The sequence below is a fragment of the Oryctolagus cuniculus genome, chromosome 12 (genome assembly GCF_964237555.1).
Source record: "Oryctolagus cuniculus chromosome 12, mOryCun1.1, whole genome shotgun sequence".
Classification (NCBI taxonomy): domain Eukaryota; kingdom Metazoa; phylum Chordata; class Mammalia; order Lagomorpha; family Leporidae; genus Oryctolagus; species Oryctolagus cuniculus.
The window spans coordinates 101,726,049-101,750,139 of NC_091443.1; the positions used below are offsets into that span (position 1 = coordinate 101,726,049).

The window sequence follows — 24,091 nt, forward strand, 5'->3', positions numbered from 1 at the left end:
CACAGACAGGACTCATTCCTGCTCCGAGGCAGTCTCAGCTGGGCACAGGGGGCCGCAGGATGGGGCACTCACCTGGGGGCCTGCCTCCCATCTGTCTGTCCGTCTGGCTACTGGCTCAGGAACCCAAAGCTGGCGAGAGGAATCCCACCCCTTGTAGAAGAAGAATCGGCAACAGGGATGGGGAACTTTTTTTTTTCCCGCCAAGGGCCTTTTGGATCTTTATGACATCATCGGTGGACCACACAGAGTTATCGACTTAATCAACAGCCTGTAGTTGATTGATGGAATTTTAAGCTCCTGCCTGTGGTTGCCTTGGCAGGGCCAGACCAAGTGATGGGGGTGGGGAGGTAGGGTGAGGGCTGGAGTTCCCCACCCCTGGTCTACAGAGAGAGGTTCTCTCGGGTGGGTCTGAGCGTCTCAGGGGTCAAGGTCCTCCCCGCTCAAGGCATTTACAAATGCGTGAGGCCCCCAGACTCAAAACATCTCGTGGTCACAACCTCTCCCCGTGCAGGCTGCCCACCACACTGCTCTGTGAGACAGGAGGGGTTGGTGGCTCAGCGGGAACTGAGAAAGTCAAGGGCAGCCCTGGGCCTGTCGCTGAGGCCAGGGCTCGAAGCCGAGACCCTACCCCTCATTGTGGACCCGTGCGACTCCCTCTCAGATGTTCAAACCCATCCTAGGACCCCGCTATAGACCCCAAGTCCTGGGCAGCCAGGGGTCCCAATATGCTCAGGCCAGGAGAGCAAGGTGGTCCCAGCATCACGGATGGGTTCTGGGAGGGGGACTTCCATCAGCCCCTTGCTGATCCCCCTGCCCCCTCCCAGGGGCCCAGAGCCAGCCTTGGTTTGACCACTTAGTCACGCTGGATAACTACTCGTCTTGTGGACCGTACAGTAAGGGACCTGGCCTCTGCCGTGGGGTTTCATTAAAACACTAAATTCTGTTTATCTGTTTAATTGAACAAATATTTATTAAGCACCTACGTGGAGCCAGGCATGGGGCCAGGCAGCCTCACTGAGTGCTGCTCCCACAGCACAGCATCTGCTCAGTTAAAACGAAGAGAAGAAACATTGTCGCAACCACGCAAACTGGGGCGCAAGGTGGCCCGGGGTGGCGGGGGTGCAGGCGACCCCCATGCCCACAGATGCACCTGCCAGAAACTCATTTTCTTGCTCTGGCTTCCAGTCTCTGCTGGAAACTTGTCTGAGAGGCAAGAGGTGTCCTCTGGGCGCCCGGGGACGGGGAGCCTGGCGGACACCCACACCCTCTGAACGCTACTCAGTTAACAGGGGCAAAACGGCCTGGCGCCGAGGCTTACCGGTCATCGGATTACAAAACAAGGTTTTCGGTTCGTATGGTTGCAACAGCCCTTAGAAAAGATAGAAACACCCCTACCCTGACTGCGTAGATGTGTAAGGTAGACCTAGTTCTGGTTCCTGAGTCAGAATCTTCCAGCTGTCCGCAACCTCACAAGGCCAGAGAAGCGAGAGGAGACTTCTATCCTGCAGAGGAGCGAGTGGACGGCACAGCCGGCGTGGAAACACGACCCCACCCCCACGCCCAGGACGCCGGCCCGGCCCTACTTGCTCTCCCGCGCACACACGCGCGCGCACCGCACTGCACCGCACCACACTGGGGATGCACGGGCGGGTGGGCGGGCGGCCCTAGTTGTCCGTGCCCAGCTTGGACAGGCCCCTGCGGAAGTCGTGTAGGTCGTCTATCTTGCCGTCCAACACCTCCAGGAAGCTCTTCAACTCCACCTTAAGGTGGCGCTGCCGGTACTTGCTCTCCTCAATGTCCGTCTTCAGGGACCGCACTTTGTCCTCCAGGTTCTGGTTGTCTCTCTCGGCCGCCTAGCGGAACAGAAGGGAGAAGGGTCTGGAAGGGTCTGGACGGGAGCCGTCGGTCTGCTGAAACCTGCTACTGCTCTCAGACTCGACTCGCGGGCCTGGGCCGGGCTCCATGGCACCGCCCTGGAGCGGCACGTGTGTGCCCTCCCCTCCTGGCAGAGGGGCCGGCAGGCCAAGGGGGCTCTGACACTCCGCCTGAGAACCAAGCCCCGATGCCAGACACGGCCTGCTCAGAGTCCAGCCCGAGAGATCTCACCGTGCAGGGACCTGACAGCCAGCACGCAGAGTGACCCTGCAGCCCCTCTCTGAGAGAGAGGCACAGAACTCAGGGACACGGTGGCCATGGAGCTGAGCCCCCCCGCCCCGGGAAGCCATCCATGAACTCCCCAAGGCAGGATGGCTGCGAGTCCCTCCCAACAGGGACTGTTTGGGACACAGGCACTCAGGGAGAGCCTGGAAACCCTCATTAGTGGGTCAGCAATGTGAGGTCAGCGGGGGAGGCCTGCCCAAGGCCAGTGCCGCCCAGGGGCACCTGCTACGGAGTGGCTGAGGTGGGCTTGCTCCCAGCCCTTCTCCACTCCACTGTGGTTCTGGAGGGGCTTTGGTGAGCGGGAAGTCAGTTGCCCACCCTATGCTTATGCACAAGACCTGAAAAATCCAAAAGAGAGACGCAGCCAGGCCGGCCCCAGGGGCCAGGGATGGCGAAGAGTGGTGGCACCTGGCAGGCAGCTGCCGTGGGCCTCTTAGGAACGGAAGCTCGCAAGGTGGCGGTGGGAGGAAGCAGAGGACTCCGCCTCTTCCTCGGAGCCAGGACAGACGGCGCCCACTCACCTCCAACTTCTCCGAGACATAGTCACACTCCGACATGAGCTGCGGGATGATTTCGCTTTGTTTCCGGAGATCTTTCAACTCCTACGGGAGACAGGCATTGGAAGCAGACGTCAGTCAAGGCACAAGTGAGATGCGGGCTTGCCAACCGCGCTGGCTCTCGGAACCTGCGCCGTCTGCGCGTCAATGACAGCAGTGACCCTGCTGACCGGACCCATTTCCATTTCCATGAACTTGATAACCACAAGGAGGCCTCTGCTCTGGTGCTGGCGCCGTGTGTGGTGTGGCTGTCACCCACACGGGCGTCCAGGCGGCTGCGGGGTGGACGTGTGCCCCAGGCTCCCTGCGGTGGAGACCCCAGCGCCGCCCCACGCCACCCCAGGGAGGCGGTCACTCACCGTCTCCTTCTCCCGCAGCTCGGTCTCCAGCTCCTCGATCCTGCTCCTCAGCTCCGTGTTTTTCTCCCGCTCCTTGCTGATCTCGCTGCACTGTTCCTGCAACTCCTCCAGCTTGGACAAACAGTGCGCATCAGAGCCGGCCGCCGGGCCACGGCAGCCGCCCCACAACGCGGCCACCAGGGCTGGGGCCGGCCTTCCCACAGACCACACATGGACACGCTCACACACTGCCCTCTGTGGCCGGGAACCCTGGACGCGGGGCGGGGGGGTGGGTGGGGGTGTCTGCTCGCACCCTGGGGCGCCCTCCCTGGCCACGGAGGGGAGCAGCGTCAGGTCTGCGGAGCAGGGGCCAGATGTCTCCGGCACGCATCTCTTCTCCCCAGAACGCTGCGAGTGATTGATTCTGTTTCATCTCAGAGTTCACAGCACAGGGGACAGGATGACATTTGAGATGCTGGACTCTCAAGGGGCCCCCTTCCTCCCCGAGACAGACCCCTCACAAGGGGCTCCCACGGGGGAATGAGAATACAGAGAGGCGCGAGGAGGCCCCCGCCAGCACTGCCGTCAGCCGTGAGCCTCTCCGGGGGGAGACAGACAGGATGTGTGTGCAGAGCGCACGGCGGGAGGGACCACTGGGAAAGATAAAAGCCCCCACGCACAGCCCTCGACGTGAGGGTGCAGAGCAGCTGCGCCCACCTCAGGGTCTGGACCCCCGCCCAGAGTGGCTGCAGCTTCACCAACTCCCACCTGCAGCCCCCCGGAAGCCCACACTCCCCCAAGGGAGCCAGTTTGGGGGGTGCTCCCCTACTGTTTGGTTCTCATGCTCAGCCCAAAGCCGGCGACTCAGCTCTCGGCTTGAGGAAAGAAAGGGCAATTGGTCCCTTGGGCAGGCGGCTGTGCCAGGCCAGGGGCGGGATGCAGTGGAGTCAGCCGTGTGCCCGGGGCCCTGACTGGCTTTAAGACAGGGAAAATGCCACAAGGCAGTGCCCCGTGTCACAGGCACGAAAGAAGACAGCAAGAAAGAAACCAGGGATGACGGGGGTCGGAGTGGGCGACACCAACCATCCTGACCGCCACGGGTCCCCTGAAGCCACGGAGCAGCTTCCGGGACCCTGAGGGGCAGGAGCAGCCTCAACCGGGGAGTCTCTGGCCCCCTGAACTGCCTCAGCCACCCCGCAGGCCCTCACAGGAGGAGGCAGACTGGTCCCAGGACTGGGTGGGAGAGGAAGGGCACAGGGCAGCGGTCAGAGCTCACGCAAGCCCCACGTTCCTTTTCTTGCCTCCAAATCTACACCCCTAGACACGCTGATGTGAGCGGGGCAGGCTTTCTGGGCAAACACTTGCCATCTCCCAAGTCCAGCAGGGGATTTGGACAAGTCTGTGGGAACTGTGTGTTAGGAGAACACTGCACATGGACTGCAAAAATCTTTGTACCAAAATACACTTATCTTTTCATTCCACTTTTTGCAAACTTTTTGGAGTCTTTGTATTTTCTCCCCAACCCTCGGGGGTCCCTGTCCCATTGAAGACACCTGTGTCCCACATCAGAGTGCCTGGGTTCGAGCCCCAGCTCCAGTCCCTGACTCCAGCCAATGCAGACACTGGGAGGCAGTGGGGGTGACTCAAGACGTTGGGTTCCTGCCATCCATGTGGGAGACCTGGAGGGAGTGCCTAGCTCTCTGCTCTGGCCTTAGTCTAACCCTGGTCACTGCAGGCATTTGGGGAGTGAACCAGCAGATGGGAGCTTTCTCTCTCTCTCTCTCAAACCCCCAAATAAATTTTTAAAAACCCAACCACTTAGGTCAGTAGAAGTAATACATCAGGGATATCCATGGTTAAACTCCTCCTAAGACAGGGAGACGCAGAATGACAGAAGGGGAGAGGCAGCAAGTCTTCCTCCTGTCCGCAGGGATGGGGGACAGGAGACAAAGGCCCAGGGTGGCCCCAGCTCCACTGCTGTCATGGCTGGCTTTGGGCCCTTCCTCCCGCTGCCTGCTGTCCCCCGTGGCCGCCTGGGGTCCCCGCAGCCCACCTTGGCGCGGAGCCGGTCATTCTCATCACGGCAGATGGAGAACTGCCTCTTCCACTGCTCCACGCTGGCCGCCGACTCCTGCAGCGCCGTGGTCAGCCGCGCGTTGCTCTCCCGCAGGGTCTGCAGCTCCATCTCCCATTTCTTCACGTTGGCGGCGCTGCGTGCAGGGGGCAGGTGGGGGACCGGGATGGTGGGTGTGGGCCGCCCTGCTGTGCCATCAGGCCACCTGCAGCCCGCCCTGGGGGCACCCCTTCCCTCCCCCACCCCACTGACTGGTGGGCCTGCTGCATGGACTGAGCCCTAGGGGACTGGCACCGCGCCAGCGGGACCACATCACGGCACTGGGCATTGTTTTTTTTTTTTTTTTTTTTGACAGGCAGAGTGGACAGTGAGAGAGAGAGACAGAGAGAAAGGTCTTCCTTTGCCGTTGGTTCACCCTCCAATGGCCGCCGCGGTCGGCGCGCTGCGGCCGGCGCACCGCACTGATCCGATGGCAGGAGCCAGGAGCCAGGTGCTTTTCCTGGTCTCCCATGGGGTGCAGGGCCCAAGCACCTGGGCCATCCTCCACTGCACTCCCTGGCCACAGCAGAGGGCTGGCCTGGAAGAGGGGCAACCGGGACAGAATCCGGCGCCCCGACCGGGACTAGAACCCGGTGTGCCGGCGCCGCTAGGCGGAGGATTAGCCTACTGAGCCACGGCGCCGGCCTGGGCATTGTTCTTAAACAAGCGCCTCCTGCCCCATCGACCGCCGGCCATGGGACCCTCCCACCCTGTTCTTTCCTGACCTGAGCTTCAAGCACAGAGGCCCTGAATGGCTGGGTGACTGCAGCCTCTGAGAATCAGTAGCAGCCACGGACAGCTCTCCGGAGCCAGGAAGCCTTCCCATGATCCCTTGCGCTAACTTGTGTGTCCTTGTCCCCGCCTCAGAGCCTTTATGAATCCTGGTTTGAGGGCTTGGGGACACAGGAGACAGTGACCAGTGATGGGGGTTAGATCCGCCGGGGGCAGAACGGGGGTTCTGGCCACGGTGTGTGGGAGCCTGGCTGACCCATGCTACGCCAGACTCAGCGTTGCTGTCACCACAAAGGTCTTGGGTCTTTGATTCTGAGGTCCGTGAGGAAAAAATCAAAACCCTACCAGCCACCAGTTCCCTGCCAGCCCTCCTTCAGTCTCCTGGCTTTGGGCCCACAGATGTGGGGTCTTCAAAAAGCTGGTGGAAAACAGTTGTTATGGGTGCTGGTTCGAGTCCCAGCTGCTCCACTTCTGATCCAGCTCCCTGCTAATGCACCTGGGAAAGCAGTGGAAGATGGCCCAAGTGCTTGGGCCCCTGTATCTGCGTGGGAGACCCAGAAGAAACTCCTGGCTCCTGGCTTCGGATCATCCCAGCTCTGGCTGTTATGGCCATTTGGGGAGTGAACCAGCAGATGGAAGCTCTCTCTCTCTGTAACTCTGCCTTTCAAATAAATAAACCTTAAAAAAAAAAAAGCTATTAGAAAAACCACTATGCTTGCATCTCAACAACTGTTTTGCACCAAAATCAATTTTTTTAAATTCCCTTTTTTCCATGAACTTTTGCCAAGCGTCCACAAATAAGCAGCGCTGGTTGTTACTTGAGGTGACAAGACAGAGCTGCACAGGACAAATGCATTGGGCTTCTGCCTGGCTGTGGGGAGCCTATTTCCTAAAGGCTCTTACATTTTTTTGAGTCAGTGCAATAGTGCCTGAACAAACTGTTATCTTTCATGTCACAACCTTACAAGGGTGCAGGAATGGGGCTGGCAAAAAAAAAAAAAAAAAAAAAAAAAAAAAAGTGCCTTCCGTTCCAAACACTAGGGAGTGAAACAAAATAGCAGAATGCTATTATGGGAGGAACTTCAGAGCTGATCACTGGGGACTTGAGCTGATTTAGGGAAACAGCCTCACGTCCACCCCTGTAATTCAGTTGCTCATTAAAGGCGGATTGGAAGACATTTTATTTTTAGGGGTGAAATATTTTCATCCGAGCGGCTCCGTCTGACTCTAAACATCCAAAAATAGACCTCGCCTGCTGAAGATGAGAGGGGTCACAGCTTCATCCTCCACAGTGCACCTGACAGAGACACACAGTCCACAGGCAGGGGGCCCCTCGAGTCCCAGGTGCAGGCCCGCTGACTGGAGGAGGTGGTGTCCACCCTGCGCTGGCGCCAGCTTTGAAAAGTGAGAACAAATGGCAAGTGCAGCTTGAGCCTGGGACTCAGTTTCCTGGTCTGTGAAATGGGGCCATTTCATTTCAACATGTTGGCTCCTGTTGCAGTCTGAATGCTGTGTCCGGTCCCAGTGCCTCCAGGGAAACCCCACTCCGCAAGGTGATGGGCTCAGAAGGGGGTCTTGGGGGGGGCGGGGATTAGAATTGGATGAAGTCCTTATGAATGGGATTAATGTCTTCAGAGGTGTCCCTAGAGGGCTGGGTCTCTGTCCCCAGCGCATGAGGTCACAGTGAGGAGACTGTGGTCCAAGAACCAGGACACGCCCTCGCCTGCTGCCTGGATCCGGGACCTGAGCCTGCAGGAGTGAGGAGTAAGGGCAGGCTGTTTTAGTCCCTCAGCCTGCTCTGTGCCTGCAGCTGGGCTGGCTGAGTGATTTTTTATTTTTATTTTTATTTATTTATTTTTTGACAGGTAGAGTGGACAGTGAGAGAGAGAGATACAGAGAGAAAGGTCTTCCTTTGCCTTTGGTTCACCCTCCAATGGCTGCTGCGGCCGGCGCACCGTGCTGATCCGAAGGCAGGAGCCAGGTGCTTCTCCTGGTCTCCCATGGGGTGCAGGGCCCAAGTACTTGGGCCATCCTCCACTGCCCTCCCTGGCCACAGCAGAGAGCTGGCCTGGAAGAGGGGCATCCGGGACAGAATCCGGTGCCCCGACCAGGACTAGAACCCGGTGTGCCGGCGCCGCAAGGTGGAGGATTAGCTTAGTGAGCTGTGGCCCCAGCCACCGGCTGAGTGATGTGTCTCCACAGCAGGAAGCGGAGGCGGTCAGCTCCTCTGCCGGAGAGAGCAGGGCGAGCCGGCCACACCAAGGCCAGCCCGGCGTCCGGGGGAGGGCCGCGTTCTCCTGGCACAGACGCACGAGCGCCGTGGGTGCGGTGCCGCCCGCAGCAGGACGGGCGGGTGTGGTATTTCATCCATGAAGCCTCGCGGTAGGACGGCTCCGTTTGCTACACGACTGCACTGGGGTCCCCGACGCCCTCCCCGAGTTGGTCCCACACAGGGTGCTCAGGCGGTGCCGCTGAATTCATTCCTGGGCATCTCGTGCGCCATCTTCTTCAACCACACACCCGACCTGAGGCTTTTGCTATATAAAAAAGCTGGCGATTTTGTGTGATCTCCCATCATTTCTTGGGTTTTGCGATGCCCTCCTTGGGTGTGTGGGGCCTCATCTTTATCCTATGCGAGTCGATGATGGATTCAGCTCCTTAGACACCAAAGTGGAAGCAAAAGGAGGTACCACAGGCCGGCGCCGCGGCTCACTAGGCTAATCCTCCGCCTTGCGGCACCAGCACACCAGGTTCTAGTCCTGGTCGGGGCGCCGGATTCTGTCCCGGTTGCCCCTCTTCCAGGCCAGCTCTCTGCTGTGGCCCGGGAGTGCAGTGGAGGATGGCCCAAGTGCTTGGGCCCTGCACCCCATGGGAGACCAGGAGAAGCACCTGGCTCCTGCCATCGGATCAGCGCGGTGCGCCGGCCGCAGCAGCCATTGGAGGGTGAACCAACGGCAAAGGAAGACCTTTCTCTCTGTCTCTCTCTCTCTCACTGTCCACTCTGCCTGTCAAAAAAAAAAAAAAAGGAGGTACCACGTGCTCCTCACACACTCCTGGACTGCATGCTTGCACACAACACGTGCACACTAGCATGCTCTCATGAACACATGCTAGCCTGCTCACGTGAACCTGCTCAGGCTAGCACGCTCACATGAACACGCTCACATATTAGCATGCTCCCATGAACACACGGTAGTGTGCTCACATGAACACGCTCACACATTAGCATGCTCCCATGAACACATACTAGTGTGCTCACATGAACTTGCTCAAACACACACTAGCACACTCACATGAACATGCTCACATTAGCAGGCTAACATGAACACAGTCACACTAGTGTGCTTGCATAAACATGCTCAAACACACATTAGCACGCTCACATGAACACACGGTAGCGTGCTCACATGAACACGTTCACACATTAGCACGCTCACATGAACACACGGTAGCGTGCTCACATGAACACACTCACACATTAGCACGCTCACGTGAACACACGGTAGCGTGCTCACATGAACACACTCACACATTAGCACACTCACATGAACACACGGTAGTGTGCTCACATGAACACGCTCACACATTAGCACGCTCACATGAACACACTCACACTAGTGTGCTCATATGAACTTGCTCAAACACATAATAGCACACTCACACATGCTCACATTAGCACGCTCACAAGAACACACTCACACTAGTGTGTGCACATGAACATGTTCACACATGAGCACACTCACATAAACCTGCTCACACTTGTGTGCTCACATGAACCCACTCACACGTGCTCACACTAGCACGCTCACACGAACGTGCTCACACACACGAGTACTCTCACATGAACACTCACACTAGCATTATTGCACTAACAAGGTCAGGCTCCCACAGACACACACGTGCATGGTCAGAGAGAGCAGGGCCGTGCAGCTGGTGCGCCTGCATCGACCAGGAGACAAGACGGGATGCTCCATGTAGTACCCAGTTTTCTCTCCCCACTTCCTGGTCCCTGCTCAGCAGGGAGGCCCCAGGGCGGCGGGGAAGACAGGATGGATTTTAAACACCCCTCACCTCTGTGTCAACGCAATCTTCAACTTGTCATTCTCAGACTTGAGGTGTGCGTCTGCCGGCCCGGCGTGAGAGGCCTTCTCGTCGTCCGTCCCATTGACGCTGGATGCCTAGGTGGGAGACGGGGTTTCACGGCCAGATCCCTGGCCGAATGCATTCTCTCCACACGCTACTGCTCGCCCTCTACTGCAGGGCACCAGGCAGTGACGACAGGTCATGTGTGCCCATCCAACCAGAGCCCACGGGGACCAACACTTGGAGAAGACCAACACAGACCATCTGCACCCAAAGTCCCCCCCACTCCACCCCCGGCAGAGGGGTGGGCATCTGGTCTGTGCACCTGCCTGGAGAGAGCACACCTGGGACCATTGCTGAAACCCGGGCTCACAGGTATGTCAGGTGTCACAGCTGAGACGGGAGGAGGAGCTGTTATACAAGCCAGGGACCAGGACCCGCAGGGGAGACAGAGGACAAAGCAGCACAAGCTGAGAACACTGAGAAATCCTGGGGCTGGGCCAGGTGTGTGGAGCAGTGGCTAAGACTCCAGTATCCCACACCAGAGTGCCTGGGTTCCACGCCCAGCTCCGAGCCGGCTCCCCACTCCAGCTCCCTGCTGATGCAGACCCTGGGAGGCAGCGGTGATGGCTCAAGTCACTGGGTTCCTGCCACCCATATGGGAGACCAAACTGTATCCCTGGCTTGGGCCCCAACCACTATGGGCATTTGCAGAGTGAAACAGAGGAGCTCTGTCTGCCTTGTCTGTTTCTCTCCCTAGCTCTCAAATAAATAACTTATAAAAAAATATCCTGCGGCTACAGAGAGCCAGATCAACACACTCATTTGACAACCAGGAACCAGAGAAGGAGATTTCTTGGTTCCATCGCTATTTAGCATTATTCTGAAAAACCCAAGGAAACTTCCAGAATCAGTCACTCCACGAGGGGGTGAACCCTCTTCTGGTCTTGAGTAAGAACTCAGCCCTTAGTTAGCCTCCAGCAGGCAAAGGGAGGCACCATGAAGAGCATGAGGCATCGATTTGACTAACTTTAAATTTTTACATTGCAAAAAAAAAAAAATTCCCATACAAAATTAAAATGCAAACACAAACCTGGAGGGAATATAGGCAGCAGATATTAAAGAAACAAGATGTTGGTATCTTTCCTAGATTGAAAAAACTCTCAGAGGTCTCATCTGTCAGAGCACATGGAAACATTGATGGAGGCAGTGACAAGGTGTATGGAATTTGCTTTCCAACACGAGGAGGGGCGGGGGAGGGAAGACGTAACAGGTGGTCACAGCTGCCTCCTCCTCAGGGCTGGCCCGCCTGTACAGGGAGGCTCAGTACAATGGTACAATATACCTAACTCCGCCTTGTTCTGCGGAGGCTGAAAGTGTCAGGATACAAAACAAAGCTCTCAGGAATCAACACAGTCAAGCAGGAATGATCTCGCAACAAAAGGAGACAATAGACAACTGATACTACAAAAGGAGCAATGGATCCAATCAATAAGCAGAAAATTTTCATCTCACTAGAAAGAAAGACAAAAGGAAAAAAAAATCTCCAATCAGATACATTTTTTTTTAATCTGTCAAATCAACAGAGCTTTGTTGATGAGGGTTTAGAAGAAAAAGGCTCATTCTAAAAGGCTGGTGGGAGTTAGAGCTGTACATTTCTGCAGGCCACGTTTGAGGTATGCATGAAATCCTTCCCAATGTCTGGACCTCAACCCAGCGATTTCAGGTCAAGAATGTATCCAGCAGAAGCCACTCGGTGCACAGAGAAATGGAGAAGGTGCACCCCAGTGTTATGGCGCACCCCAGTGTTATGGTGCACTCCAGTGTTATTTATATACACCACAAAGGAGAAACAATGCAGGCGCCCCAAATTACAGCTCCGATAAGAACCACTTCCGGAGTACGGTTTAGCCTGAAAACATTTTTGAACAGGAATCTTTGAAACTGTGAGGAATTGATCACAACATTAATGGTTTAAAAAGGGCAACACTGGGCTGGCGCCGTGACACAGGGGGCTAAGCCTCGGCCTGTGCTGCCGGCATCCCGTATGGGCACTGGGCTGTGTCCCTGCTGCCCCTCTTCCAGGCCAGCTTTCTGCTGTGGCCTGGGAGGGCAGTGGAGGATGGCCCAAGTGCTTGGTCCCTGCACCCGTGTGGGAGACCAGGAAGAAGCTCCTGGCTCCTAGCTTCAGATCTCAGCTTTTGTGGCCATTTGGGGAGTGAACCAGTGGATGGAAGACCTCTCTCTCTGTCTCTCTCTGTCTCTCTCTCACACTCTACCACTCAAATAAATAAATAAATAAAATCTCCTTTCTAAAAAAATACAACATTGGAAATATACTGGAAAATCATACTAGAACGTGACACTCCAAAATACCAACACGACGCCTTTGAGTGCTGAGAAACAGGTGGCTCTCCTTCGCTTCCTCTGCAGTGGGGTATGTTTTCCTTCTCACAACGAGCAAGTGTTCCCTTCGCAGTCACAAAAAACACCACACTGAGTGGCTTTATTATTGGGCTAATTCCAACTTTTTTTGGAAAACTGGCCAAAGTGTTCGTGCCCTAAGAGATTTGGGAAAACCAAGCAGTTGTGATTTCTAACAAAAAGAGAAAATTGTGTGATCATCTCTAGATCTGGGAAAGTACCAGAAAGAGTGACAAGGGTTGGAGACAAAAAGTATTGCCTATCCTCAAACTCACATCCTGTTAGGTAGACTTGATTTTGTTAAGGTTCAAAATACCTGCGGGGAGGGCACTGTGGTGCAGAGGGGTAAGCCAGCGTTTAGGATGTTGGCCTGCCATACCAGGGGGACGGGACGAGCTACTCCACTTCTTATCCAGATTCCTGCTAACGTGCACCCTGGAGGGCAGCAGATGACAGCCCGAGCACTTGAACTCCCGCCACCCACGTGGGAGACCTGGTTGGAGTTCTGGGTTCCCGGCTTCAGCCTGGCCCAGCCCTGGCTATTACAGGCATTTGGGGAGTGAACCAGCACATAGATCTCTCTCCCCTCCTCTCTTTGTCACTCTGCTTCTCAAATTAATAATAATAATAATAAATAAGCCTTACCAAAAACAAACAAACAAACAAACAAAAACCCTGAGAGGTTCATTTAAGAAAAAAATACTTTTGGGAAGGAAAAATATTCAAAGGAAAACCTCACATAGAGAAATTCAGATATAAGGGTTTACAGAGATCAGCAACATATGTTGACATTTGGAGAAAGATGGTGTGTTAGAGACTCTCTGGCCACGGTGACCGTGGTGGCACCCAGCTGTACAGATCCTCAGAGACTGCTCAGTAATCATTTCTAGAATTAAAAGTATATATGCAGCCGGCACTGTGGTATAGCTGGTTAAGCCTCCACCTGTGGCGCCAGCATCCCATGTGGGCGCCAGTTCAAGTCCAGGCTGCTCCACTTCTGATCCAGCTCTCTGCTGTGGCCTGGGAAAGCAGTGAAAGATGTCCCAAGTGCTTGGGCCCCTGCACCCAGGTGGGAGACCCAGAAGAAGCTCCTGGCTCCTGGCTCTGGCCATTGTGGCCATTTGGGGAGTGAACCAGTGGATGGAAGACCTTTCTCTCTGTTTCTCTCTCTATGTGTTTGTAACTCTGCCATTAAAATCAATCAATCAATCTTTTTTTTTTTTAATAAAAAAAGTATATAATAAGATGGTGTTAATGATCACTGAGAAAGATTTGGGGAAGCTTCTGTTAATCTGTTTCTATAAACCCACAGTGGGGCAGGTGTTGGACATATAACTCAGGCCAGACATCGGGTGCTTCCTTCGGGAGCCCCTAAACCACTTAATCTCCCACCTGAAGGTCAGGAACAGCGACTGACAGACCTGGGCACCTCCGGCCCTGCCTCCTCCCTCTGGGAGCACCAGGCTGTCTCACTGGAACTCTTTTTTTTTTTTTTTGACAGGCAGAGTGGACAGTGAGAGAGAGAGATACAGAGAGAAAGGTCTTCATTTTGCTGTTGGTTCACCCTCCAGTGGCTGCCGCGGCTGGTGTGCTGCGGCCGGCGCATTGCGCTGATCTGAAGGCAGGAGCCAGGTGCTTCTCCTGGTCTCCCATGGGGTGCAGGGCCCAAGCACCTGGGCCATCCTCCACTGCACTCCCTGGCCACAGCAGAGAGCTGGCCTGGAAGAGGGGCAACCGGGACAGAATCCGGCGCCCTGACCGGGACTAGAACCCGGTGTGCGGGGGCCGCAAGGCGGAGGATTAGCCTACTGAGCCACGGCGCCAGCCGCCACTGGCATTTAAGCACAGTGTCTCTTGGGGCGCGGGGTACATGCTGCCACTCTAATCCCGTTCACTGTTTTCTATCGAGAACACAACAGCACATCCTGAAAAACTCAAGAGTCTCATCAAAACACACCCGGTCCAGCTCGCTGTGGGCCCTCCCACTGAAGCAGCCCTGCTCCGTGACGGGGGAGGCAGAGGACGCACCTGGGAATGATTGCTCGTGGTCTCGACCTTGTCCTGGGACTTGTCTCGGGCCAGCCTGGCGGCTTCTCGCACCTCCTGGAATTTCTCTGCAAACTGAACGCAGGCAGAGGTTACGCAGGTTTTTATTATTAACCTCCCTCACGGCTGACAGCTAGAGCACTCGGCATCATTTCGTATCCGTTTTCAGTTCATAAATTCCGTGTACACCCAGACGAACTTCATTTGAGATGAAAAAGCAATGAACCCAAGGGATTTTTTTTTCCCCAAGAAACAACCTTGGGCCAAGGTCAGGACCAGTGTCTGCACTGCTAAAGCCAGCTGGACGATGAAGCAGGGGACACAGACGGTGCGGCAGGGCGAGCCACCCCTGTGCAGCCAGCACCCCGTCCCAAAGCATCGGCTGTGGTCTCAGCTCCTCTGCTTCCAGCCCATCTCCCTGCTGATGTGCCTGCGAAGACAGCAGGTGACACCTCCCAAGTGCCGGGGCCCCTGCCACCCCGTGGGAGACCGGATGGAGTTCTGGGTTCAGCCTGACCCAGCCCTAGCTGTTGTGGGCATTTGGGGAGTGAATCAGCAGATGGACGACCTCTCTCTGTCACTCTGCCTTTCGAAGAAAGTAAAAACAAAGACCTCAGGTTAACAGTAACTAATACAAAAGCAACTGAAGGAATTTAGCTAAATCCCTACGGAAAAGAGCCAAGAACCTTGATAAATCGATGTCACAATACAGAAAAAGACCTGAAGAGTCAGGGGGAGGGAACCAGAGTCCCAGAGCTCCCAGCTGGGTCCTGTTTTAAACCAGCCAACTACAAAAACTTCCGGGGGCACAAGTGGGCAATCTATTTGAATAGAGACTGTTGTCAACGGGCGATTATTGGTCCTGTTGGAAACCCTACCGACCTTCATGGTTATGTTGGAAGATGTCATTTCTTTAAGAGGTGAATGCCATTTGGGGTGAAATGTCACCGTAATTTAAAGTCCTTCGCAACAGCAGTGAAATAGACGAAGACACACGGCAAATGTTAACTGTGACATCATAGGGATGATGTCACAGTGATGTCATCACAGGGTTGTGTGGGGGGGAGCTCATTATACTAGGCCCTCTGCCTTTTTTTTTTTTTTTTTTAGATTTATTTACTTATTTGAAAGGCAGAGCAATGGGTGGGGGAGAGAGAGAAAGAGAGAGAGTGAGAGAGAGACAGAGAATGGATCGTTCATCTGCTGGCTCAATCCACAGCAGCCAGGGCTGGGCCAGGCTGAAGCCAAGAGCCTGGAACTCCATCCTTGCCTCCTGTCTGGGAGAAGGGGGTCAAGCACTGGGGCCGTCGCCCACTGCCTTCCCAGCAGGGAGCTGGACTGGAAGCTGAGCAGCTGGGACTTGAGACCTGGTGCTCCCGTATGCGATGTAGCGGCTTAACCCACTGCGCCGTAGCCCCAGCCCCGGCCCCACTGCTCTTAATGCTTTCCTATTTCTGGAATAAGAGTTTTTTTTTTTTTTTTTTTTAATCCCAGGGCAGTCATACCCATTTCAGGCTCATACTCACGGACAAGGCCACGATCTTAATTGGCAAACCCAGTGGACGGAGACCCACACAGTGGACGGAGAACCGACAGGTAAGGCAGGTGTCCCAAGGAAAGACAGCTAAGTGGGAGAGCAATTCTGTGCTCCTGCTAAGCACCTACCGCTTGGTGGGCTGAAGCCATTCCCCGGATGTCTTCCCAACCAGACAGCTATGAGGATTCACAGCCCCCGGTGACCCCAGCACCCTGGTCCCAGCCCACCCCCAACCTGGCAGAAGCGCCAATAGGCGCGATCCAGGACCCATGAGCTTTGGGCTCAGGCCTGCACGGCCCCGCCCACTAGGAAACTGAACAATCCGATCAGAGGCGAGCCTGCTTCCGGTGTGCAGGGGGCCTGGTTGCCATTGAAACAGGCGGGAATTGCAAAGAAAATGTCAGCAAATCAGGTAATGGAGTTGGAGAATCCTATCAGATACGTTATAACTGAATAACCATTGTGAAGCATGTGCTGTTAGTAGACTCCCACGATGGAACAGAGCCAGCCGTTACTAAGGAAATCAGCTTATGATGAAGGGCTCAGGACAGAATGAGAAAGGCTATGCAGCGCTGAAGCTCCGAGGTCAACTCCAGGAAACTGGGGAGGAGAAGGAACTGAAATCCCTACCGCAAGGCAGCGCCTGGCACATTTTCAATCAGTTAAAGGGGCATTAAAAAAACATCAAACCTGGAAAGAATCTGGGGCAGGCATCTCGCGAGCTGAGTGGGACACCCCCTGGGACGCCAGCAGCCCAGGCTGCAGTGCCCGGCTTGGAGTCCTGGCTCCGCTCCCAGGGCGCGCTCCCCGCCACTGCCCAGGCTGGGAGGCAGCAGGTGATGGCTCAAGGTCTTGCGCTGCTGCCACCCACGTGGGAGACCGGCAGGGAGTTCCAGACTCCCGGCTTTAGCCCGGCCTGCCTGGCCTGGGTTGCTGCAGACATTTGGGGAGTGAACTAGAGGATGGAATCTCCATCTCTCTCTCTCTCTCTCTCTCTCTCTCTCTCTCTCTCTCTCTCTCTCTCTCCTCTTCCTCTCCCCCCCTCCCCATTTCAACTAAATTTTTAAAAAAATCTGGATGCAAACAGAATGGGACATTTATCAAGCTTGTGCTGCAAGGGTAGGAGTACAATTTTCTAAACTTGGAAGAAGTAAAAAACAATCATGAAAGTGACAGACTTGAGTACATAACAATTTAAAGCTTTGGAATATAAAAAGAAAGAAAGAAAAGAAAACCCTAAACCAGAAGGGAAACAAGAGGCTGGGGAAGCTATCTATCTGCAGTTTTTCTGGTGCAACAGGAAAAGGCCGTTATATTTAGCGCAGGAAGAGTTGATGCAAACCGAAAAGAAAAATATGAAAACCCCAAGCGATAAATGGCAAGATTCACAGACAATACCATCGCCCGACAACGTTTGGCGTGGCTGGAAATGCAGATCAAAATAAGGAGGCATTTTCCTCGCCTGGTAAAGCAGCGAGCACTAAGCCCAAGGATCCCTCTGGGGTGGCGCGGTGTCCTGGCCTGGCCCCGCCGAGAGGCAACTTGGAAATCTGCATCAAGTGCAAGAGCCAGATGCGGGCGCCGGCCGGGGCCCAGGGACCCCGCTGCTGGGAAAACCCGGCGTGCAAACAGTAGGCTACGAAAAAGCCAAAGAGGCCGGGCGGGGACACAGGGCCCTGCGCGGGGGCAGAGAGAGCCCCCTTTCCTCTTGGGCACCAAATGACCCTCCCCGCGGTAAAAATCCCCCTCCAAGCCTCGGCGCTCGGATCTCTCGCCCTCAAGCACATACGCTTGAAGAGCTGGGCTTAGGAGCCAGGCTCCCTGTAAGCCCACACGCCAGCACCCTCAGCCAGGCACCCAAAACACGCGGCTACCTGTACAAAGGCACCCGTGTCCCACAGTTCATTTTTTTTTAATGGCCTGGTGTTGGACGCCTCGTATCCTAGTTGCCCTTGAAAGCACAACATGACATTCACCCTTGCTAGCGGCGGTCTTCACCTTAGCCACACGCGGTTCCCCGAGGGGCGCGCTGGTGTGTTTAACCCCGCCCATGCCTGGTTTCTTCTCTTCTTCCTTCCTTATCCCCTTCTTTCTTTTTAAATATTTATTTATTTGAAAGGCAAAATTACAGAGAGAGAGAGCAGAGGGGAGAGGGAGAGAGAGAGAGAGAGAGAGAGAGAGAGATCTTCCATCTAGTGGTTCACTCCCCAAATGGCCACAACAGTTGGGGCTGGCATCCCATATGGGTGCTGGTTCAAGTCCCGGCTGCTCCACTTCCAATCCAGCTCTCTGCTGTGGCCTGGGAAAGCAGTAGAAGATGGCCCAAGTCCTTGGGCCCCTGCGCCTGCGTGGGAGACCTGGAAGAAGCTCCTGGCTCCTGGCTTCAGTCTGGCCCAACCCTGGCGATTGCCACCATCTTGCGGGGGGGGGGGGGGGTGAACCAGCGATGGAAGATCTCTCTCTGTCTCTCCCTAACTCTGACTTTCAAATAAATAAATGTATCTTTTCTTTTTTAAAACAGGAGATGATTTGCCTATCATTGCTTGATTTTGTTTGTGGCTTTTTGGGGATCTGGCTCCTGAAGACTTGGACAGACAGCGTCATTTGCTTATTCAAAACCGAGTTTTTCTTTTCTCTTAGCTTAACAGGATCTCACGTTTGACAGCAGCAGGACGGGTCTGGAGAAAAAGCTGACCTCAGCAACCCAATGCCCTGTGTTCAGGTTTTGGGGGTGGGGTGGGGTGAGGGAATCCAAGAAGCCAAGGCTAATGGGGGAGCCCAAGAACGTGTGGTGGTATCAGCCTTCTCTACCTCCTTCTTCTCACGAGGAATGCACATGTGATGGATAGAGCTTGAGACGCCGTGTTGCCATCATGAGGGAAAGGCCGTTAAAAGGACAAAAAACCAAACAAAACATGAAGAACCCTCAGACCCAGCATCACATCTCTTTCCCCTGAGAAGAATGAGCCGTTTGTTTAACCACTGTGACTCGGTTTTTTTCTGCCACTTACAGCCATACAACATACCAAGGGAATACATAATGTTCTCTGTTTTAAAGACGAGGGGCAGGAGTTTGGTGCAGTGCCCACGTCCATGCCAGACTGCCCGGGTCCATGCCCTGGCTCTGCTCTCGAGTTCAGCTTCCTGCTAACGTGGCCCCGGGGAGGCATGGAGACGGCTCAACTGGCTGTGTCCCTGCCACCCGTGTGGGAGACTCGGACTGAGCTCTGGGCTCTGAACTTTAGCTTGGTCCTATCTTGGCTGCCACAGGCATTTGGGGACTGAACCAGTGAAAGGAAGACCTTTCGCTGTCTCTCTCTCTCTCTCCCCCCCTCTCAAAAATAAGATTAAAAAAAAAACAACAACAACTGGTCCATAAACCAGGAGTAGGGTGATGTCCCTACAACCGCACAGAACTCTGGGAAGCTTCCTTCATGAGAACACAAAGAAGTCCCCCGCAGTCCTCAGTGCGCGGATGCCCCGTCCCCCCGCAGCGGGGGCGGCCGAGGCCCTGTGGACCCCTGGGTCGGGCTACGCAGGGCTGGAAGCCTTCTCTTCAGGAAGGGACTGTGACAGTGCCATGGCCGTGGTGACAGTGCCGTGGCCGTGAGCCCCTGGAATCTACCTCCCGGCCGCGGGGAGGACAGAGAAGCTGGGAGAAAACCCTTGGAAATGAAACCGTGCCCTTCCCTCCGGGGCCGTGGGCGGGCAGCTGGGAGGCAGGAACAGGGGCCGCACCTGTGCCCCGGGCACGCCCAGGGCTCCCCGTGGGCCGCGGTCCTCGGCTGCTGGCTAATGGGCGCTGGGCGACTCATCCGCAGAGGGAAACATGGCCGTGAAGCCTTCTGGACCAAGGACACGCCCAGGGCTTCTCTGAGAAATCAGCCTCAGCAGGTGCGGGGGCGGAGCCTGAGCCGCTAGGCAGGCGGGACGCTGCCCGCTGTCTGGGAGAGGGACGGGGGGGGGGGGGGGGGGGGGGGCCCGGGGAAGCAGGCACGGATCCCCGGGTCTCTGGGCTCCTTCGAAACACAGGAGACTCGTTCCAGTTTGCCCCTGGAGGTCTCCTTCCTCCGATTCCTTCCAAAGGAACCTTTCTCCTTCTCCTGCCCAGTGACTTGGGTTCCGGCAGGGCTTTGGAGAGCACCCTGGGCCGCAGGCGGTCAGGGATGCTCGGACGCCATCCCGGACAGCACCCAGGGTACAGCGCTGAGACGGGCCCGACCAGGTCCCCGCCAGCCACCGCCCCAGCACTCCCAGCGCGCACCTGAGACACAGGTCCCAGCAACCCCTTCGTCCACCTCACCAGCACACGGTAGCCTCTGCTCCTCACCACACTCGGTCCTCGTCCCCAGCTCAGGAAAAGGCAGCATCGCCCAGCCCGCCCAGCCCGCCCCCAGCTCTGTGCCTGCTTCCCCTCCCCGGGGCATTCTTTCGGCTCTGCCCTGCACTGCCTTGCCCGCTGGGGAGGGCGAGGACCCACACACAATGCAAACCTGATCATTTTCCTTCTGGGCTGAAAATCCACTGGAGGCCAAAGGCTAAAGCCCAGACATCAGGCCTCCCACGGGCTGGTCCCCAGCAGCCTCCCAAGCTGGATGCTCAGTGAGACAGACGGGGCGCAGGCCACCTTACTGGGCCCAAGCAATACCAGAGCCACCACACAGATGCTCTTCAGAGGTCCCCGCCCTTCACAGCAAAACAGAATTCTTCGAAGCAGGCGGCAGGCAGGGCTGCCCCCTGGGAACCTCAAGGGGTATGGAGTGGCTGGCGTTTAGCTCAGCAGTTAAGAGGCCCACATCCCACAGCAAGTGCCTGGGTTCGAGTCCTGGCTCCGGCTCCCAGTTCCAGCTTCCTGCCAATGCGCACCCTGGGAGGCAGCAGGTGATGGCTCCGGTTCTCGGGTCCCTGCCACCCACGTGAGAAACCTGGATGGAGTTCCTGGTTCCTGGCTCTGGCCTCGGTTCAGCCGCAGCTGTTGCAGGTGTCTGGGGAGTGAGCCGGAGGGTGGGAGATCTCTGTGTGTGTCTGTCTCTCAGATTAAAAGAAAAGCTGGGAAGCTGGTGCCGGGGCGTAGTGGGTAAAGCCTCCACCTGCAGTGCCGGCATCTCTTATGGGCGCCGGTTCAAGTCCTGGCTGCTCCACTTCCCATCCAGCTCTCTGCTACGGCCTGGGAAAGCAGCAGAAGATGGCCCAAATGCTTGGGCCCCTTCACTCCCCAAATGGCCACAATGGCTGGAGCTGGGCCAGGCTGAAGCCAGGAGCTAGGAGCTTCCTCCAGGTCTCCCACCTGGGTGGCAGGGGTCCAAGCACTCGGGCCACCCTCCTCTGCTCTCCCAGGTGCATTAGCAGGGAGCTGGACTAGAAGCAGAGCAGCTGGGACTCAAACTGGCGCATTGTAAACATTTAACCCCCTGCACCACAAAGCCGCCCCTACACTTCTCTTTTAATTCCATTTCCCACGACTTCCTGGAGTACCACACAGGGCTCTCCCACCAGCCTGCGTGGAATTCCCCTCTCCAAAGCTGGCCTTTACCCCCGACAAACTGCCAGAGGAGGCCGCTCCCGAGTGACCAGGTCGCCCCCTCAGTGCTTGGGGGTTCCCTAGGTCAGTGATCAGCCAGGATCTGCTCCCAACACCTTTCAATCCCCCCCAAAGGTGTGTCCTAGACCCCTTGAAGAATCGAATCTAAGCCATGAATCTCTTCCTTGAAAACCAACACACAGTCCTGTGTGTGGCTCTCTAGGGGGTGAGGGACGCCCACTGTGCCTCCCCTTACTCCCTCTCTGGTCCTCCAAACAAGTCACCAACACTGCTGGCTGCTGGGGACAAACCGTGAACCTCTCAACAGCGAAGTGAGCTCCTATCACCAGGACGCACGGCCAACATCGGCAGGTGCACCAGGGAATAACCCACCCCTCGCTGGGGAAGGTCACCTGCTGCTTGGAGTCCTGCGATTCTAACGGAGCTGAGCTCAACAAACAAACTGCCCTCTCTGAGTGTCTGTGGACCCCGCTGGGCACAGGGGCAGGGGCTGATGCTGGTGGGGGCGGGGGCGGGGCAGGAAGGAATGCTTGTCCCCATTGCTTCTTCGTGTTGCAACCTCAAGGCCCCGGCCAATGCAGTGACACTTGGAGATGGATTTCCCTTCTCCACATGACTGCTGAATTTGCTCAGGACCTGGCATTTCTGAAAGGGCACCTGGTTTGGCAGCCCTGCGATGCCAGAGGGGGTGAAATCGAATTCAGAAAGGAACCCTGCTCACCAAGTGCCCCCACGCCTCCCTCCCCTGGGCAAGCAGCCACCAGCCACGGCGGGGACCACGTTACCTTGGTCAGCTGCTGCTCGGAGGAAAACCCCAAACCAAACACCGTGTTGGCTCTGCTGTCGGCCCACTGCCCGAACTTCTGCGACGTCTTGGTGAAGGTCATATTGGGTGTGATGGTGCTGTTTATGATCACCTGCAGGAGAGAGCCCACAGGGCAAACCGTGAGTCGCACGCCAAAGGCACCCCTGGGTACGTCTTCCAGCAGCAAAGCCATCGCACGCCGAGTCGGACTCTCAGCCACTTGAAGGGGCGGGCTCGAGAGACTTCACAGATGCCCAGTGGAAAATAAGATCTCCCTGGTCACCAAGGGGCAAACGTCCCTACTCAACACCCTATGGTTTCTAAGCTATGCACTTCCCCAAGGTGGCCCTGCTATGCATCCTCTGAAAACTGTACCGCGTGCCTGTTCCAGCCCCCGGAGCCCCAGGGTCCAGCTCAAACTGTTGAAAAGCTCCACGGGCAAATGACACCTGCTGCTTCCAACAGGCACGAGAAGGTCCTCTCCAAGGAAGATCCTTTGTAGAGGGTTAATTCACAGGCCCTGATTACACAGGGCCGAACAGGTGTAAGGGAGCTGCAAGGGACAGTGTGGGAGCTTAGGATGAGCTGTCACCTCTCTCCTGGGCCCAAAGGGTTGTGGGGAAGGAGAGGCAGCAGGTCCTGGAGGAGCAGAGCCACGTGGAACAAGCTGCCTTGGAAAACGAAGCAACTGGCAGCTGCAGCGGCAGCATCCCATATGGGCGCTGGTTCGAGTCCCGGCTGCTCCACTTCCAATCCAGCTCTCTGCTATGGCCTGGGAAAAGCAGCAGAAGGTGGCCCAAGTTCTTGGGCCCCTGCAACCCACATGGGAGACCCGGAAGAAGGTCCAGGCTCGGCCCTGGCCATTGTGGACATCTGGAGAGTAAACCAGCAGATGGAAGCTCTCTTTCTCCCTCTCTCTCTGTAACTCTTTCAAATAAATAAATAAATAAATAAATAAATCTATCTATCTATCTATCTATCTATCTTCTTTTTAGAATAATAAAAGGCAGTAACAGCTGTCACTAGTGATATAAAAGCCACCGAGATAGATTCATACATACACAAGGGAACTTCAAAATGTTCCTGGAAAATGGAACTTGAAAGATAAGTTTAGGGGCTGGCTTTGTGGCAGCGCCAGTTAAGCCACCGCGTACAGTGCTGGCATCCCATATGGGTGCCAGTTCAAGTCCCAGCTGCCCCACTTCCCATCCAGCTCCCTGCTAATGCACCTGGGAAAGCAGCTGAACACTCATGTGGGAGACCTGGGTGAAGCTCCTGGCTCCTGGCTTCATCTGGCCCAACCCTGGCTGTTGTGGCCATTTGAAGAATGAACCAGCAAATGGACAATCTCTCTCTCTCTCTTTCTCTCTCTCTCTGATACTCTGCCTTCAAATAAAGAAATAAATCTTTTTTTAAAATAGAACTTTATTTTGGTACAAAAATATTTTTATTTTGTAAAAAAAAAGAGTTATTTATTTATTTATTTGACAGGCAGAATGACATAGAAGGAGGGAGAGAGGGAGAGAGAGGGAGGGAGGGAAAGAGGGAGGGAGGGAGAGAGAGAGATCTAACTGCTGGGTCACTCCCTCAATGGCTGCAATGACCAAGGCTGGTCCAGGCTGAAGTCAGGAGCCTTGGATTCCCTTTGGGTCTCTGACATGGGTGGCAGGGCCACAGGTACTTGGGCCATCCTCCGCTGCTTTCTCAGGCACATTAGCAGGGAGCTGGATCAGAAGTGGGGCAGCCGGGACTCG

At 55.7% G+C, this 24,091-nt stretch overlaps 1 protein-coding gene across 1 annotated transcript in view; it reads right to left on the bottom strand.

The window, feature by feature from the left end:
* Positions 1-943: 943 nt before the first annotated feature.
* The window catches only part of HOMER2 (homer scaffold protein 2), a 94,370-nt gene continuing 71,222 nt past the window's right edge, over positions 944-24,091 (bottom strand). Inside the window, exons 3-9 of the mRNA XM_051834264.2 lie at positions 22,318-22,449; positions 14,436-14,528; positions 9,972-10,078; positions 5,109-5,265; positions 3,077-3,187; positions 2,682-2,762; positions 944-1,853 (exon numbers count right to left, since the gene is read on the bottom strand). Coding sequence (XP_051690224.2) covers positions 1,665-1,853; positions 2,682-2,762; positions 3,077-3,187; positions 5,109-5,265; positions 9,972-10,078; positions 14,436-14,528; positions 22,318-22,449 — 870 coding nt within the window. The 3' untranslated portion in view covers positions 944-1,664. The remainder of the gene's footprint in view (positions 1,854-2,681; positions 2,763-3,076; positions 3,188-5,108; positions 5,266-9,971; positions 10,079-14,435; positions 14,529-22,317; positions 22,450-24,091) is intronic.